At 46.7% G+C, this 18,802-nt stretch overlaps 1 protein-coding gene across 1 annotated transcript in view; it reads left to right on the forward strand.

Annotated features, from left to right (window-relative positions):
- Nucleotides 1-17,860, forward strand: part of LOC124000260 (1-phosphatidylinositol 4,5-bisphosphate phosphodiesterase delta-3-A-like) — a 30,243-nt gene extending 12,383 nt beyond the window's left edge. Inside the window, exons 2-15 of the mRNA XM_046306512.1 lie at nt 1,975-2,142; nt 7,872-8,100; nt 8,977-9,106; nt 9,990-10,215; nt 10,556-10,757; nt 10,873-11,017; nt 11,495-11,647; nt 12,915-13,055; nt 13,162-13,315; nt 13,551-13,667; nt 14,711-14,889; nt 15,113-15,248; nt 15,708-15,857; nt 15,943-17,860. Of these exons, the coding sequence (XP_046162468.1) occupies nt 1,975-2,142; nt 7,872-8,100; nt 8,977-9,106; nt 9,990-10,215; nt 10,556-10,757; nt 10,873-11,017; nt 11,495-11,647; nt 12,915-13,055; nt 13,162-13,315; nt 13,551-13,667; nt 14,711-14,889; nt 15,113-15,248; nt 15,708-15,857; nt 15,943-16,091 (2,279 nt within the window). The 3' untranslated portion in view covers nt 16,092-17,860. The remainder of the gene's footprint in view (nt 1-1,974; nt 2,143-7,871; nt 8,101-8,976; nt 9,107-9,989; nt 10,216-10,555; nt 10,758-10,872; nt 11,018-11,494; nt 11,648-12,914; nt 13,056-13,161; nt 13,316-13,550; nt 13,668-14,710; nt 14,890-15,112; nt 15,249-15,707; nt 15,858-15,942) is intronic.
- Nucleotides 17,861-18,802: the final 942 nt, after the last annotated feature.

The following is an 18,802-nucleotide window of genomic DNA, read 5'->3' on the forward strand; positions in this document are numbered from 1 at the left end:
AGTAAATCTTTGAGGATATACTTGAGAGACTTGGAGAGTTTCTTTCAGAGCACTCCTTTGAAATCCTATTTTACAAGTGAAAACAGAGTTGAACAGTGTACGAGGTCCAATTCACCTACTGCAGAGAACCAAAGAGACATCCAACTGTCAGACAGAGAAACAGAGAAAATACTATCTCTTTGTTTTCAGTAGTGTCTGAATGCAGTTCCAAGTACACAATTTTTTATTTTACCAGGCAAGTCAGTTAAGCACAAATTGTTATTTTCAATGACGGCCTAGGAACAGTGGGTTTAACTGCCTGTTCAGGGGCAGAACGACAGATTTGTACCTTGTCAGCTCGGGGATATGAACTTGCAACCTTCCGGTTACTAGTCCAACGCTCTAACCACTAGGCTACCCTGCCGCCCCGATACCGTGTACACTTACAACATGACTGTAATGATTGTCGTTGGTGGAAGGAGTAGACCAAAGCGTAGCGTCATACGTGTTCATGATGCCTTTAATAAACCGAACACGGAATACAAACGAACAAAAGAATAAAGGAAAACCGAAACACTGAAACTGAAGATAATCAACCCACAACTCAAAATGGGAAAACAGGCTACCTAAGTATGACTCTCAATCAGAGACAATGATAGACAGCTGCCTCTGATTGAGAACCGTACCAGGCCAAACACATAGAAAACGAGAACCTGCCCACCCACATCACACCCTGACCAAACTAAAAATGGAAACATACAAAGCAATCTACGGTCAGGGCGTGACACTGACGGTGCACGTCTTGTTACAGCTCCGCCCATCTTTTCCCCTCAATTTTCCATATTTGTCTGTTAACTCTGCTCTTAACATAGATGATAAAGCTGCTCAACATTTTCTGATGTTGGTTTTTCTCTAACAGGTCACTTGTGACATGCACATCAGGGATAGCAGGCTTGTATCTGTGAATCACATTAGTATTAAATAACCATTAGCAGTGATAGGTTTCCCTGTCTAGATGAGCTGCTGCAACTCCAGACTGACTGACTGGTTGTTTGTGACAAACTGTTTCTACAGCTCTGCAAACCCCTTTCTGGTACTCTGTTGGACTGCCTCTGGCCTGTGAGGGAGATTAATCTTTGGAATATTGGCATTTGTTCCAAATCCTACCATTCTACTTCTTCCTTTTGTTGTGCAGCGTTCCAAGGTCTGGCTTGGCTTATACCGCATACCGCAACGAACCATGGAAAATAAACATGTTCTGACTCACATGTAGAAAAGTTTGTCTTCTCTCAAGACAGTAGATTCCGTGGTGATTTCCTGCTTCGGTAACCTGAATGTCAACTTTGAAGCAGCGTTGCTCCTTTCAGGGTTTTGTATATGAAACAAAGTCCTATGTTTAGGCCCTAACTATGAGATCATGGCCTGTGTTTGTGAGTCATGGCGGCGGTGCTTCCAAAGGAAGATGACTGCTGTATGTATAAAGGTGAGTGAGTCATCCCCGAAACGCCCACTGCTTCCAAGCCCTCAACACAATGCAACCACAGTGGAGAAATAGAAATTGATTGTGCTTGACTGGTTTGTTAGCATACTTGTTCTCTTTCATAAATGACTCCTAGCCCTCCCCTTTTCATCCTCACATGATACTGAGTGTTTATGAGTCCCTGTTACATACAGTAAAATGACTGACGTTTATTTTACTGTAACGGCATGACGAGGGAAGGCCAAGAAGGAATATGGCTCATAGACTTCTGCTGACATTTTATGACAGTAGATCAGACAGACTGAACTCTCAATGAACTGCCAGTGGAGCTTGGTGTGGATGGCCTACCATTTGAAATAGACCTGAGTGAATGATATAAGGGTGTGTTTCAACAATGACATGGTATCAGTGACATACTATATTACATCATACTGGAAAATTCACAGTGATACTACACGTTACCAAAAAAGGGTATAACAGTGTATTTGTGTGTGTATATGTGTGTGTGTTTCCAGGGGTGCTGGATGATGAGAATGTTCGTGCGATGATGCACGGTTCCAACATGGTGAAGGTGCGCTCCCAGAAGTGGCAGAAGAGCCGCAGCCTGCGTCTGCTGGAAGACGGGGTCACCGTGTGGTGTGAGTCCACCAAGAGCTCCCGCAAGGCCAAGGCACAACAGACCTGTGAGTATACAATGGGGGACGGAGGGGTGGAGGGAGGGGTCAGAAGAGGGGAAAGGGGAGGTATGTGGAGGGGGAGAGAAAGGAGAGAGCTGGATGAGGAGACAAGAGTAGGTATGGGGAGGGAGAGAGAAAAGCGAGGGATGGATGAGGGGAAAAGAGCAGGTATGGGTGGGTTAGGAGAGAAAGGAGGCATAAGGGAGGAGAAGGAGAAAGGATAAGGGTGTGGATTAAGGGAAAGGGAGGGTAGAGGGTAGGTGTAGATTGAGAAGAAAGTTGGGGAGTGAGCAGAAAAGAAGTGAGGAGTGGGGACGGGGAGTGGTCATGAGAGGGGGATGTTTTGGTCATTTTGATTTTCAGGATCTGAGGCTTTCGCGATAGTTAGAAAGGAAGCTTAACCGATATCAGATTAGGAGAAGTAGCCTTGTATGAGGGGAAGACTATATACAGGAAAATAATAATGTAAAAACAAACGAACAGGAAAATAATAATGTAAAAACAAACGAACAGGACTTCCACAAGCACACTCCCTGTTCTAGTCCATTCAACCCTCCTCTTAGACCTGATTCAGTACACTAATATAGCCAGCTCTTTGTCCTAAGCCGTTTAGGCTTTTCATGTTGACCAACAATAATGCCACGTTGTCTACATTTGCCTTTAATTATTTAAAGGGATACTATGCTGTGAGCCAGGATTTAAGTCAGATGCTATAACCGGTGTAATTGTATGATACAGGTAACTGCCAAAGTAAAGGAACCACTTGAGTAAATGAGGGATACAAAGTATATTGAAAGCAGTTGCTTCCACACAGTTGTGGTTCCTGAATTTATTAAGCAATTAACATCCCATCATGCTTAGGGTCATGTATATAAAGGCTCGGCATGCCATTATTTTTGCTCGGCAATGCTCCCATCTACAGGAAACGAGGTTTGATGATCATGAAAACAATGTAAACCATATGGCCGCCTCAGACACCACATCTCAACCCAATTGAAGACTTATGGGAGATTCTGGAGCGGCGCCTGAGACAGTGTTTCCACCACCATCAGCAAAACATCAACTGATGGAATTTCTCTTTGAAGAATTGTGTTGTCATCCCTCCAATAGAGTTCCAGACACTTGTAGAATCTCTGTCAAGGTGCATTGAAGCTGTTCTGGCTCGTTGGTGGACCAGTGCCCTGTAAACACACTTTATGTTGGTGTTTCCTTTATTTTGTCAGTGTCACCTGTAGTAATGCATCCATATAGTACACACATACCTGCTGAAGGTTCACATTGGTCAACCACTGTTACAAAGAGGTGTAAAAAGGACACAAGCTGCATTAGAAACAGTGAACATAGACCTTGTTATCCGTTAGCCTCGACATATTGGTTTACCTCAGCACGCTAACCTTTTGCAGGCAATGAGCCAATCAGAAAGGGAAGCAGGCACTTCATATTAGTGCTCTAATGAACACAACACCCTTAAAGAGAGAGAGGAAATGTTGGCAGTAATCCTAGATGTTTTGGCCCATTTAAACAGTGGGAAAGCTATTTCTAATCATAAACGTTTGACCGCTTCCCCTTCCTCACACGCACACACTTTTGTATTTGCCATATATCTGGGGACCAAAGAATTCATTTCCTTACTAAATCTTAGTTTCCCAAACCATAAATCTAACACTAACATAACCCTAAGCCTTAACCCCTAACCCTAACCGTAAAACTATCTCTAACCCTAACCCTAACTCCTAAACCTAACTGTGACCCTGACCCAATTCTAACCCTAATTGTAAACCTAACCCCTAAGCTTAAAATTGCATTTTTTTCAAATGGGGACTGGTAAAATGTCAAATCTGCCTTTTTTTAACTGTCCTTGTGAGGACTTCTGGTACCTTCTGGTTAAACAAAAAAACACACACATACACACGTTTGTTTTACTGTCCTTGTGGGGAACAAACAATTTATTCCCTTTCAAAATTCTATTTTCCAGAACACTTAACCATAAACCTGTAAACCTAAATATAACACTAACTCTTAAACAACCCTAATTCTAACCCTAATTCTAACCCTAAACCTAATTCTAACCCTAAACCTAACTCATAACCCTAATTCTAACCTTAACCCTAATTTTAGCCCTTAACCTAACCCCTAAACCTAAAATAGATTTTTTCCTTGTGGGGACCAGCAAAATGTCCCCAATTGTGCTAACCTTCCTTGTTTTGATATCCTTGTGAGTTATGGTCCCCACAAGGATAGTAAAGCCAAAAACACACACACACAAAGTTCAATGGTTTAAGGAGAAGAATACGTGGGCAGCCGGTGAAGCGCTTAGAGTCCTCCGGTCTCCTAAACCAGTAGTAAATCCCCGTGTAGTTTAAGACATCTACACCTACAGGGTTGCCTCTCAGATTGCTCTTGAAATATCCCTCCGGTAAACGAGAGGCCATGGCTCTGGCCCCTCTCCATGTTCTATAGGACAAATTTAGGGCTCCTCTGCCCTGCCCATAGGAATCTGATGGCACAGGCTAATTATTGTTGTCAGCATGCATGACGAAGGATGTGTGTGTATACGCTTGTGTCAGATTATAGCCATATCAAATGGGTAAACCTCTTGGACCTCCCAGATTATAGCCCTATCAAATGGGTAAACCTCTTGGACCTCCCAGATTATAGCCCTATCAAATGGGTAAACCTCTTGGACCTCCCAGATTATAGCCCTATCAAATGGGTAAACCTCTTGGACCTCCCAGATTATAGCCCTATCAAATGGGTAAACCTCTTGGACCTCCCAGATTATAGCCCTATCAAATGGGTAAACCTCTTGGACCTCCCAGATTATAGCCCTATCAAATGGGTAAACCTCTTGTACCTCCCAGATTATAGCCCTATCAAATGGGTAAACCTCTTGGACCTCCCAATTGCAGGGTTTGGCCATGACTTTCCGACCACCACTACACTACTATCTTTGAGATTGTCATTTAAAGAGTCTAAACATGTCTTTGACACACATCCTTTTATCAATTGGTGCTGGCGGTGCTTTGGAGTTGCCGAAGTCAATCAGATTTTTGAGTCATACTGTACAAACATATTATACTAGTGATCTAGATAACACCCATGTAAACACACCCACCTACACAGAGTGGAAACACGCATGCGAACACACCCACCTACACACAGAGTGGAAACACACATGTGAACACACCCACCTACACACAGAGTGGAAACATCACAGACACGTTTATGTCCGCTCAATTCCAAAGTCGAGGTAATGATTACAAGGTCTAAGAGCTGTTTTGTGACGGGTTAAAAATGCCCAGGTCAGGAGATTCATCATGTCGACTCAGACAGCATACAGCCACATTGGTTCACTTCAAGTGGAACACAACACTTCCTTAATACCTTCTAACGCCCACTAGTCCGAGTCTGATAGCGCTGCTGCTAACCTAACACACCCTGGGCTGGGAGGCTCCAAGACAGGATTGTGTCGAGGCACAGATCTGGGGAAGGGTACCAAAAAATGTCTGCAGAATTGAAGGTCCCCAAGAACACAGTGACTTCATCAATTCTTAAATGGAAGAAGTTTGGAACCAACAAGACTCTTCCTAGAGCCCGGCCAAACTGAGCAAACTGGGTAGAAGGGCCTTGATCAGGGAGGTGACCAAGAACCTGATGGTCACTCTGACAGAGCTCCAGAGTTCCTCTGTGGAGATGGGAGAACCTTCCAGAAGGACAACCATCTCTGCAGCACTCCACCAATCAGGCCTTTATGGTATAGTGGTTAGACGGAAGCTACTCCTCGGTAAAAGGCACATGACAGCTCGCTTTTCAAAAGGCACCTAAAGACTCTCCATCCAACTCCCCATCCAACCTGACAGAGCTCGAGAGGATCTGCAGAGAAGAATGGGAGAAACTCCCCAAATACAGGTGTGCCAAGCTTGTAGCGTCATACCCAAGAAGACGTGAGGCTGTAATCACTGCCAAAGGTGTTTCAACAAAGTACTGAGTAAAAGGGTCTGAATTCTTAAATGTGATGTTTCCAAAATTTGCATAGATTTATAAAATCTGTTTTTGCTTAGTCATAATGGGGTATTGTGTGTAGATTGATGAGGAAAAAAACGATTTAATCCATTTTATAATAACCTAACAAAATGTGGAAAAAGTCTAGGGGTCTGAATACTTTCTGAAGGCACTGTATGTCTCTGGATAAGGCCTCATGTACAGTAGGATGAGAGGCCAGGTGGCTGATGTGGGGGGTCAGGGGTTGTGACGTCGTCTTCCACCAATCAGGCCACAATTAGAGCCAGTGTGGCGGTGTTGCGATATCACTTCAGTCACACTTGTCTAACGCTACAGAACATCGACAGGCACAGGACAAAGGCAGGCTGACCACTTCAGCAGACAGCTACTGATAACACAAAAGTGGCTGAATCGAAGGACGTATGCATGCTCATTAACACACACACACACACACACACACACACACACACACACACACACACACACACACACACACACACACACACACACACACACACACACACACACACACACACACACACACACACACACACACACATGCTGACTACAGGTGGTCTCAAGGGCCTTTTGGGTCTGGCACCTGCAGCTCAGCATGATCCCCTCTGTTCAGATGGGCTTTAGAGAATATGCACCGCACTTAACACTTTGGCTGTGCCAGTCTCGTGTACACCCCCCCCCCTCTCCACATTGAAATGTCACTCTTGTCATGGAGCGATGTGGCAGGAATTTGTCAGCGATTTTGAGGAGGCGGAGAGGCGGGGGCTGTTCAGCAGAAAGAGGCCGTTGTCAGAAGAGACAGTTGCCTAGTGGCTGCCCCTGCCTCTGGCACTGTCAGCCCTGTGGCTGAGCCATCGTTGATCTGTGTGTCACTATTTGCCTGGAAAGCTGATCCCAGTGTAGAAAGGCATTCCTAAATGTACTTAAATCAACTGACTGATTTGAAAGCTACTCCACCAACCCAACCACAATTCCAGCTATTCAATTAATGAAGGGAGTTTGTCGTTGTAGTGGAGATAGTCTTATGTTTGAAATCTTCACCGGGCTTTATTCTGGATGTGGTGCATGAAGGGTAATGTGGTAGTAGGCTGGTGTTGTGTTGCTAGGCAGAGGGTCAGCCATCACGTGTAAAGCCCTGCCCACTCCCACAGTTGTTACTGTTATAAATAAGAGCTTAAATACATGCTAATCTCTCTAGAAATCAATGAGGGCTGAAGTACATGATAATCTCTCTAGAAATCAATGAGGGCTGAAATGCATGATAATCTCTCTAAAAGTCAATGAGACGGCATCCTTCTTTCTTCCTTTATCTCTTTACACACACAAACACGTCATGGTATTGGGCCAAAGGTCCTGCCTACACTTGAGTTGCTAATTAAATTTGGACCTTGTCATGCAGATGAATGTCGGCCTGAGTCGCAAACATATTGTGCAGCCGCAGCTGACGCAGGTCTGTGTCTGTACAGGTCGTATTATTTAACTGCCAAATCAGGACCCCAGCACCGAGATGCCATGTCACACTACTACGTGGGTGTTACCACACTCCCCCTGAAGTTCACGACCTTTCAGCTCCGAGCCTCCCTCCAAGTTCCACGTGTTTTGGTGCCTTTTGTAATTCTGTTTATTCGTACACCCAGATTTAATGCAATCCCCCTCTCTGCTTCCCCCACCGTCCTCCTTTCCCACCTCCCCTCCCCCACCTCTCCCTGTGCCAGTCTCAGTGACAGAGGTGGAGTGTGTGCGTGAGGGCTGCCAGTCTGAGGCTCTGCGGAGGCTATCCGGGTCGGTACCAGAGAATCAGTGCTTCACGGTGGTGTTCAGAGGAGCCAGGAAGAGTCTGGACCTCCTCTGCCCCTGTGAGGAGGAGGCAAGGCGCTGGGTCCAGGGGATACGCACACTGAAGGAGCGCGTGGCCAACATGACCCAGAAGGAGAAACTAGACCAATATCCTTTACCCCCCTGTGGGCCTTTTGTTGCGCTGTGCCAGGCTGACAGCTTTCGACTCAAGGTAAATATAGTGCAGGCTGGGCAGCCAGGATCGCTATGGTGACTGAGTTTTGAACATAACACTATCACATGCACCATCCCGCATCCACAGCATACCTAAGATGTGCAGCAATGGCCCAGCAAAAAAAGCAGCGTCTAAATATAGTCTGGATATCCTGTCAAACATGATCCCTGGTATAGCCGCTGCGTTGTTAGCGACACGTGGGTACGACAGACACACTTGTGTAAAAGGCAAAGCCAGATCTCGAGAACAGACCGAGCAGTAGGGGCTCTGGGGCATGTCCAGGCTAGTGCGGTGCGGTTTTACACTGGCAGGTCCCAGCAGTGTTTGCAATAGCTCCTATTGTTGTGTGTGTCCTGGAAGAGGGAGGTGTCATGTAGTCTCCCCTCTCTACGTCAGCCCTGTGTTCTATTCCGCTAGTGGCCTTGGAGGAGGCTTTTAGTACTTTGACTTCAGATGGATGTTGGCACAACAGGACATGTGTATCTACAGCCAACACACATCTGAATCATAGACTGGGGTGTATTCCATTTCAATTCCTGGTAGTTGAATTAGACACCTATCCTCCTCTGAATGGTTGGTTACACAATTGATTCCTGGATTGCTGTAAATTAAGAAATGATGCAATTGACCCTTACCCATAGTTGGATGTGGGCTGTAATGTGCCTATATACAGTATGCATGTGCATCAACTCTGCTTGTATGTATAGATGTGTTTTGTGTATATACCATAGTATATGTACTTTTAAGGATGCGTTTCAGGGTTAGAGGTTCAGTATGCTCCCCTGGTTGCTCTCCTTAACCCCCCACACCTGGATCCGTGGCTACCTGAGACGGGCTGATGAGAACGACGATGGGAAGATGAGTTACGACGAGGTCAAACGCCTGCTGCAGATGATCAACATAGACCTGAATGAACAGTACGCACGCACGCTATTCAAGGTGAGCACATGCTGTATGTGTGTGCAGCATTTAGTATGCTTGTACGTTAATGTTTAATGTGTATAGGGCTTGACTTCATGGGTGTGTGCTTATGTGTGTGAGTGAGATGTTGTTGTTGGTTGAAGGCCATTGTTTACCCAGTGTGCTGTTTGGGGCTGCGTTTCTCTCCCAGCCTGGAGTCTGTGTTCAATTACCAACCCAGTGGCAAGCCAACCAGGAGGCCCCTCGCTCTCTTTCTCACTCTCTCACTCACACACTCATTCTCTCTCTCCCGCCCTCTTCTCTCTACTGCTGTCTTTCTGTCTCCCCTGAAGGTCTTGTCCTCCCCCATCTCCCTCTTCCTCCATCTTCCCCCTCTCCTTTCTCCCCCTCTCCCCATCCCCTTCTCAAATGATCAGGCAGCCAGTCATTTCTCCATAGTTGAGGATTTACCGCTACGTCTCTCAGCTCCTCTCTCCGTTAATGTCCAGTTGTTTTCCTGCTCCTTCCTTCGCCATGTGATTCCTTCTCCAACCCTGCCCAGCCCTCTCCTCAGAGACTGAATATCAAACCAACTGCAGTGCAGTATGTGTGGAGTGTATGTTTGTCTATATGGTATGAATTATGGGAGTGGATGGGGTTGCTGGGCATTTGATAATATAAACATGGCTCACCTATAAGACTTGAAGATATTAACTTTGATCTAGCTCTCTGTTTTTAGGGAACTACTTTGAAAATGCGTGGAGGGGTTGTGAATGTTTAGTGTTTTTAATCAGATCAGCCTTAACCAAGGCCTCTCTGTCTGTCCGCCTGTCCGTTCGCCCATCTGTCTCCCTCCCTCTCCTCTCTGTCTGTCCCTCCTTCTCCTCTATTCGTCCGTCCCTCTCCTCCGTCCCTCTCTCAGAAAGCTGACCGGTCGTGCGACGGCCGTCTGGACCACGTAGAGATCGAGGAGTTCTGCAGGGACCTGATGAGGCGGCCGGAGCTGGACGCGGTGTTCAGACACTACTCTGGTAACGGCTGTGTTCTGTCCACCGCTGAGCTGAGAGACTTCCTGGGAGACCAGGGGGAGGACGCGTCACTGATCCACGCTCAGAGCCTCATCCGCACCTACGAGCTCAACGACTGGGGTAGGCCCGAAGAAACACGGGAACATCCTTTTAGCCTTGGATTTTTTCTGACCTTACATTTCACATTTGATTCATTTAGCAGACGCTCTTATCCAGAGCGACTAATCCAGAATACATTTTCACATCTTTTTATACTACATTCCTTACATTCGCTGTGCTTTCATTCATCTGAATGTTTTATGCATTTTACGTTTTACGTGATCTAATTGCTGCAAATTCAGGGCCAGTTCCGCACCTGACTTTATTTTCCCACAATCGTATGAGCATGTCTGTACCCGTCTCTTCCTGTTCATAACCCTCAGAAAAGGTTCATGGTTCGATGTGCTCCTCTTCCCTGCAGCCCAGAACAACCAGTTCATGACCCAGAATGGTTTCACCGTGTACATGCTGTCCCAGGAGAACGATGTGTTTAACCCCGACCACGCCAGGGTGCACCAGGACATGACCAGACCTCTGGCCCACTACTTCATCTCATCCTCACACAACACCTACCTCACCAAGGACCAGGTCACCAGCGCCAGCAGCGCCGAGCCATACATCAGGTATTGAATGCACACACATGCGCACACACAAACATACATAATGCATGTGCGTAGACGCACACACACATAAACCCGCATGCACGCGCAGACTAAGAACATGTGCTGTGTGAACCAGAGCTCTGAACCAGGGCTGTCGTTGTGTGGAGCTGGATTGTTGGGACGGGGACAAAGGAGAGCCTGTCATCTACCATGGACACACCCTTACTTCTAAGGTGCCCTTCAAAGAGGTAATCGAGACCATCGCCCAGTATGCCTTCAAGGTGAGCAATTTATTACAAAAATTACAACAACAAAATGAGTACAACAAAAAGGGAGCACACCTGACCTGTGAGACCCTCTTAGTGGGTTGGGGGGGGGGGGGGGGGTGATGGACAGAGGGGTGTGTGGTTTATAGGGAGGCCAAATGTTTCTCCTTAACCATCATGCCCATATGTCTTCCGTATGTGACTCTTTATGGAAAGCAAAGTATTCCTCATCTCAACAAAATAGAGTTAACAAGTAAATGGCAGCAGGCCAGTGGCTGAAAACCAATCTAGACTGTTGACTTTCTGCCTCTGCCAACATGCAGTTCAAGATACAGTCATAGTCTTGGCTCGGAGTCTAATAAGACTGTCCAACAGCTTCTTGGCCTCCGTGTAGTCCAGAATAAACCCTGGCTTATTTCCTAATGAGCTTATGGTTTCTCTTACATTTTAATGAGTGGCCTCTTATGAACCAACCCTTGTTTTTTCCTTTAGGCCTCCCCGTACCCCCTGATCCTGTCCCTTGAGAACCACTGTACGGTGGAGCAGCAGACAGTCATGGCCAGACACCTGCGCACCATCCTGGGCAAGAGGCTGCTCACCAAGCCCCTCAAAGACCACCCTCTGAAGGACCTGCCCTCTCCTGAGGTACGACACACACCCCTGTCCCCGGCTCTCTACTCACCCCTGTCCCCGGCTCTCTACTCACCCCTGTCCCCGGCTCTCTATTCACCCCTGTCCCCGGCTCTCTATTCACCCCTGCCCCGGCTCTCTATTCACCCCTGCCCCCGGCTCTCTATTCACCCCTGTCCCCGGCTCTCTACTCACCCCTGTCCCCGGCTCTCTAGTCACCCCTGTCCCCGGCTCTCTAGTCACCCCTGTCCCCGGCTCTCTAGTCACCCCTGTCCCCGGCTCTCTAGTCACCCCTGTCCCCGGCTCTCTAGTCACCCCTGTCCCCGGCTCTCTAGTCACCCCTGTCCCCGGCTCTCAAGTCACCCCTGTCCCCGGCTCTCTAGTCACCCCTGTCCCCGGCTCTCTAGTCACCCCTGTCCCCGGCTCTCTAGTCACCCCTGTCCCCGGCTCTCTAGTCACCCCTGTCCCCGGCTCTCTAGTCACCCCTGTCCCCGGCTCTCTAGTCACCCCTGTCCCCGGCTCTCTAGTCACCCCTGTCCCCGGCTCTCTAGTCACCCCTGTCCCCGGCTCTCTAGTCACCCCTGTCCCCGGCTCTCTAGTCACCCCTGTCCCCGGCTCTCTAGTCACCCCTGTCCCCGGCTCTCTAGTCACCCCTGTCCCCGGCTCTCTAGTCACCCCTGTCCCCGGCTCTCTACTCACCCCTGTCCCCGGCTCTCTACTCACCCCTGTCCCCGGTTCTCTACTCACCCCTGTCCCCGGCTCTCTAGTCACCCCTGTCCCAGGCTCTCTAGTCACCCCTGTCCCCGGCTCTCTACTCACCCCTGTCCCCGGCTCTCTACTCACCCCTGTCCCCGGCTCGCTACTCACCCCTGTCCCCGGCTCTCTACTCACCCCTGTCCCCGGCTCTCTACTCACCCCTGTCCCCGGCTCTCTACTCACCCCTGTCCCCGGCTCTCTACTCACCCCTGTCCCCGGCTCTCTACTCACCCCTGTCCCCGGCTCTCTACTCACCCCTGTCCCCGGCTCTCTACTCACCCCTGTCCCAGGCTCTCTACTCACCCCTGTCCCAGGCTCTCTACTCACCCCTGTCCCAGGCTCTCTACTCACCCCTGTCCCAGGCTCTCTACTCTCTATTCACCCCTGTCCCAGGCTCTTTATTCACCCCTGTCCCCTTCTGCATAAGAAACATCTCTACCATCCGTCGCATGTTTATGGAACGATTGTGGAATACTAACAGGAATATTTACACATGTTTTGAAGCATCTCTTTATTCCCTCTGCAGGAGCTTAGGGGTCGTATCCTGGTGAAGGGGAAGAAGGATGTTCAGCACCTGAACCAGCTGGGGAAAACCAGCAGCGTTGATACCAGCTCGGACGACGAGGCATCGAGCAGAAACAAAAAGGACAAAAAGGACCCTGCCAAGGTGCTACACATTTACCTTCCATGTGACTGAGACGACACGAAGTCTACAGAAATTGATCAGGAACATACAATATATCAACTCTTTTCACTCTGTGTTTCTGGCTCAGGCGGTCTCATCTAAGCTGAGCCCAGAGCTGTCTGAACTGGTGGTGTACTGTCGAAGTGTCCCCTTCCGCGGGTTCCAACACTCTGCCCAGAAACCACCCGATGAGCTGTCATCCTTCAATGAGAATGACGCCCTCAAACACATCAAGGACACAGGCAAGGGGCTTAGGAAGACATAACTCGAACAGAACGGTTTTCTGTGAATCAGTTCCTGATTAGATCCTATAATGACTCCTAGTTCTTACTGGCACTGTAGTTGTAGAGAGAGTCCTTGTATACATGGGTGCATTTGTGCATCATGTTGTCGTGCACGTTTGTGTGCGTCTGTCTTTTTATATGCGTTTGAGGTACTGTAGTGGATCTCTTACCCTGTCCTCTCATCACCTTCCAGGAAAGCTGTTTGTCAGACACAACAGCAGGCAGCTGAGCCGGATCTACCCCTCCGGGCAGCGCCTCCAATCCTCCAACTACGACCCCCAGGATATGTGGAACGGCGGCTGCTCGATGGGTCAGCACTCTGGGCTGGAGGGGTTGTGGGAGGTGGGATGGAGGAGGGAGTTGGTACAGGTGGCTCATTTATTTAACATTATCTAGCCTGGAAGTCCCTGGAGATAGACAGCTATTTTACATTGGGCCTCCTCTGAGAGCATTGCAAATATTAGGTATTTGCCTCCTATTCCTCACTTCAGTAGTCATAATAACTAACCTCACACTTTGCTGCCTGGTAAAGTGTGTTCTGTTCACCCCTGTCCCAGGCTCTCTACTCACCCCTGTCCCAGGCTCTCTACTCACCCCTGTCCCAGGCTCTCTACTCACCCCTGTCCCAGGCTCTCTACTCACCCCTGTCCCAGGCTCTCTACTCACCCCTGTCCCAGGCTCTCTACTCACCCCTGTCCCAGGCTCTCTACTCACCCCTGTCCCCAACTCTCTACTCACCCCTGTCCCCAGGCTCTCTACTCACCCCTGTCCCCAGGCTCTCTACTCACCCCTGTCCCCAGGCTCTCTACTCACCCCTGTCCCCAGGCTCTCTACTCACCCCTGTCCCCAGGCTCTCTACTCACCCCTGTCCCCAGGCTCTCTACTCACCCCTGTCCCAGGCTCTCTACTCACCCCTGTCCCCAGCTCTCTACTCACCCCTGTCCCCAGGCTCTCTACTCACCCTTGTCCCCAGGCTCTCTACTCACCCCTGTCCCAGGCTCTCTACTCACCCCTGTCCCAGGCTCTCTACTCACCCCTGTCCCAGGCTCTCTACTCACCCCTGTCCCAGGCTCTCTACTCACCCCTGTCCCAGGCTCTCTACTCACCCCTGTCCCAGGCTCTCTACTCACCCCTGTCCCAGGCTCTCTACTCACCCCTGTCCCAGGATCTCTACTCACCCCTGTCCCAGGATCTCTACTCACAGGGGTGAACAACAGAACATACTTTACCAGGCAGCAAAGTGTGAGATTAGTTATTATGAGTAGTTGTGAGTAGTTGTTGTCTCCTTTCACACCCCTGTCTGTCCTCTCTCTCTCTCTCTCTCTCTCTCTCTCTCTCTCTCTCTCTCTGCAGTGGCTCTGAATTTCCAGACTCCAGGGGAGCAGATGGATCTGAACCAGGGCCGCTTCCTGCCTAATGGCCGCTGCGGATACGTCCTCAAGCCCAGCTTCCTGTGTAGCCCCAGCTCCAGCTTCAACCCAGAGATCACAGGAGGTGGGCCAGGACACATCCCAACACAGCTCACCATACGGGTGAGAAACCTGCTGGGAATCAGATTCTGTTGTGGTGGTTTAGATGTGGTAACTGCCTTGTTGGAATAGTAGGGCACATTTTAGTTAGCAGTGTTATGGAAGCAGACCAAGGTAGTAAACTACTTCACCTTATTAGTAATTTTGCAAATTCATTTGAATCATTTTTATATTAGAGTTTTATTTACAAAGGCAAAAAAAATAATTGGGGTGATTTTGTGTTCAGATAATATCAGCACAGCAGCTGCCTAAGATCAACACAGACAAGCCCAACTCCATTGTGGACCCGCAGGTGTGGGTGGAAATTCACGGGGTGGCCATTGATAATTCCAGAGACAAAACCCCCCGAATCGACAACAATGGTAACCTTCCACTCATTTATTGCACATCTATTATACTCCCATTCAAAAAATGGATCACAAGGGTTGAGTTCGCATATGAACCATATTAGAACCATATTAGAATTAGAAGAACATAATAGTATTAGGAATTATTCATGGTTATTTTTTTAACCATGAAATAACATAAGTATTCCAGGGCACCTGTATGACTCCCACCACCTATGGCACTTTTCCACACAGGAAATTGATCAGGAACATTATTCCGTAGTCCCATATTTCATTTTTAACATAACGATAATAAAACATGATAGATACCCCAGCTACTCCATTATCTTTGCTCAGTACAGGTTTTCTGAGACATGCGAGTACCAGAAAATGATACTTGTCGTGTAGAGGCCATTATCCCGGTCTGTTGAGTAGTTTCAGGCTGTGAATGGTGTTGGATGGCAGTGTCTGACAGCTCTCCTATGCCCCCTGCAGGTTTTAACCCACGCTGGGACAGCACTTTGAGCTTCCAGCTGCAGGTCCCTGAGCTGGCCCTGGTACGCTTTGTAGTGGAAGACCATGACCACAAAGCCAAGAACGACTTTGTGGGCCAGTACACCTTGCCCTTCACCAGCCTCCGTACAGGTACGGTCTCTGTATTGTAGGGGTGTTTGTGTAGCTAGTGTGTCTGTGAGGTGACACTGACACCAGTGGGTCTATTTTTTTCTAGGTTACCGCCATGTCCACTTGCTGAAGGCAGATGGCTCCAGCCTCTCTCCATCCACCCTTTTCATCCATGTCAAGTTGTCCGGTAAGGGGGTCCCCATCAAGACTGTGTCCGATCGCATGGCTTTGGCTAAGAGCAAGGGCAAAGCATGACGCATATCTACCTGAACTAGTGCCACACTTATCTGATAAGCGTCATGCTTCTCTTTTGGGGGGGAAAGTCTCCCTAATTGGGGTGAAAAGGACAAGCTGCTACCTGCCTATGTCCCAGTACTCTTTTCATACACCCAATTTAGAATTGTCAGGACATCTAAGGTTCCCTGGCTACAGAGAGGATGACATCATTCCTTCTCAGTGAAACCTGGATGATAGTCTTGCCTGTTGATGAATAGTGTTGGCTGGGAGAGAAAGTCACTGGCATGTTGCTGTTGTGAGAGTATTCTGTACTCTTATCAGTGCATTGAGTGTTCGTGTCTGTTTCCATAGAGACATGACTTTGGCACTGACCTGTTTTACACCAGAACTCTACCTGGCAGCCGTCTGCCTACTATGAAGCCAATATAGAGTTTTTGTTTTTATATTCAAAGCCAGATTTGTGTCCTGGAGTCCCTGGAGCAGATCATGAAGATGTTTCCTGACATTTTTTACATATTTAAAGTTAAGAAATATTTAACTTTTATGCTTCTTTTAGCTGATGTGTGGTGAGCGTTCTGGCACAAAAATGGTCACCGGGCATCACCCAGGTGGGTGCCGCACATTGATGGTGGATGAGGCGAGTTTCCCTCTACTATGTAAAGCTCTCAGAGTACCTCGGTTGGTAGAAAAGCACTATATATATATATATTGAATCAATTATTCTTTTTTTTTTTTACTATTACAGAATATCATGGTTGAAACTTATAGAAGTGTTTTATCAGGGCAAGACTTGTAGTTGTGCTCCTTTTTCCAAGACAACGGTAGTGTTTATTGACTCAATTTTATCTGTAAATTAAGTCTAGTTGTCGTGGTATTGGTCTGTCACACTTGGCATGACACAGTCCAAAATACTGAATGAATGCCTTAACCTTAGCGACAGAATTAATACATTTCAACACTTAATGTGTTTGCAACAAATTGTGTTTGTTGCAAATGATGAAACACACTACTTTCTGTGTGAAATTGCTGATAGAAGTTTAGATTATATTTAACATTGTTGTAAAATGTTATGTTCTAATGTAGTTACAGTATTCTAATTCTCTCAGTGAAATGAATTCATTTGCATACTGCATGTACTTTCTCTGACACTAACTTCCTTTTGCCAAATAAAAACAGCATCAAAGTTAGAGGGTCAAATCAAGACTAATGCAATTGACCACGATTATGTTGAATACATATAATTGAAGCTTTCATGAATTTTCAAGGTCAGTTTTCATAATCCATAATGCACTAGTAGAATGTATTGTTACTAGACTTTTATTATTTGTGTTCTTTCTTCTGGTCATTTAAATTTAAATTCAAAGTCACTTGAAAGTCACACAGTTTGAAATGCCTTATTTGCCTTATTTCAATGGAAGCAGCTGTTAGTATTCTTTCTTGTAGTTGCTAAGACAGTATATTCTTACCTGTTTACCTTAGTGTCTCTTTCATTGTGTACTTTGTTGTGACTTTTATTTCTGTGGGCATCAGATTCATATGGGTCAGTGTTAAATCCAGCCACCAAATCTGAAAGGTCTCCCAGTCTATTTAACAACCAAAAGCACTTGAATCCAAACTTTGAAGATGGTACGTCTTTATAGTACTATAGACACAAATCATTTCCCTGAGCTTCAGGAGCAATATTCTCATTGACATTAGTATAGTAAGTGACATTAGTACAGTATTTCTTTGTCTGTGTGAAAGCCAAGAGTAGCATGTTCAGTTTTTATAAAAAATATTTAACCCAACTGTGCCTTTCTGTATTTTCAAATTTGGCATCCTATTCCAATGTTTTTGTGCTTGAATGGTGTTTGTGTGAGAAAACAGATTTATCTTTGAGGGAAGTGAAGTAGGAGATAGTATTCACAACATCCTAACACACACAGAGCCTCCTTCTGCCGTATAAATGTCTAGTTCGTCTGTCGTGCTGGATTCATTGGAGAACATCAAACTATCACAACTCATTTAGTGTCAGTGTAGATGATTAAAGCCCCATTTGTAAGTTTTACTCGTTTCACCTATCCAGATGTTGTAAAGATGTACGAGTAATGTGAAATGAAAAGACAGAAATCAGTGCATCGTACAGCGGTGGAAAATGTACCCAATTGTCATACTTGAGTAAGGGTATAGATACCTTAGTAGAAAGTTACGCAAGTAAAAGTGAGTCACCCAGTAAAATACTACTTGAGGTAAAGTTTAAAAGTATTTGGTTTTAAATATATTTAAGTATCAAAGGTAAATATAATAGCTAAAATATGCTTAAGTATCAAAAGTAAAGTATAAATCATTTCAAATTCCTTAAGCAGGCGGCACCATTTTCTTGTTTTTAAAATGTATGAGCAGCTAGGGCATACTACAACACTGACATTATTTTCAAAAGATGCATTTGTGATTAGTGAGTCAACCAGAACATAGGCAGTAGGAATGACCATGTGTTCTCTTGATAAGTGTGTGAATTTCACAATTTTCCTGTTCTGCTAAGCATTCAAAATGTACTTTGGGTTGTCAATGAAAATGTATTGAGTAAAAAGTACAATATTTCTTTAGGAATGTAGTGAAGTAAAAGTATAAGTTGTCAAAAATATAAATAGTAAAGGCCAGTAACACAAGCCTACCAGACGAGCTGAACTACTTCTATGCTCGCTTCGAGGCAAATAACACTGAAACATGCATGAGAGCACGAGCTGTTC

The sequence above is a fragment of the Oncorhynchus gorbuscha genome, linkage group LG16 (genome assembly GCF_021184085.1).
Source record: "Oncorhynchus gorbuscha isolate QuinsamMale2020 ecotype Even-year linkage group LG16, OgorEven_v1.0, whole genome shotgun sequence".
NCBI lineage: Eukaryota > Metazoa > Chordata > Actinopteri > Salmoniformes > Salmonidae > Oncorhynchus > Oncorhynchus gorbuscha.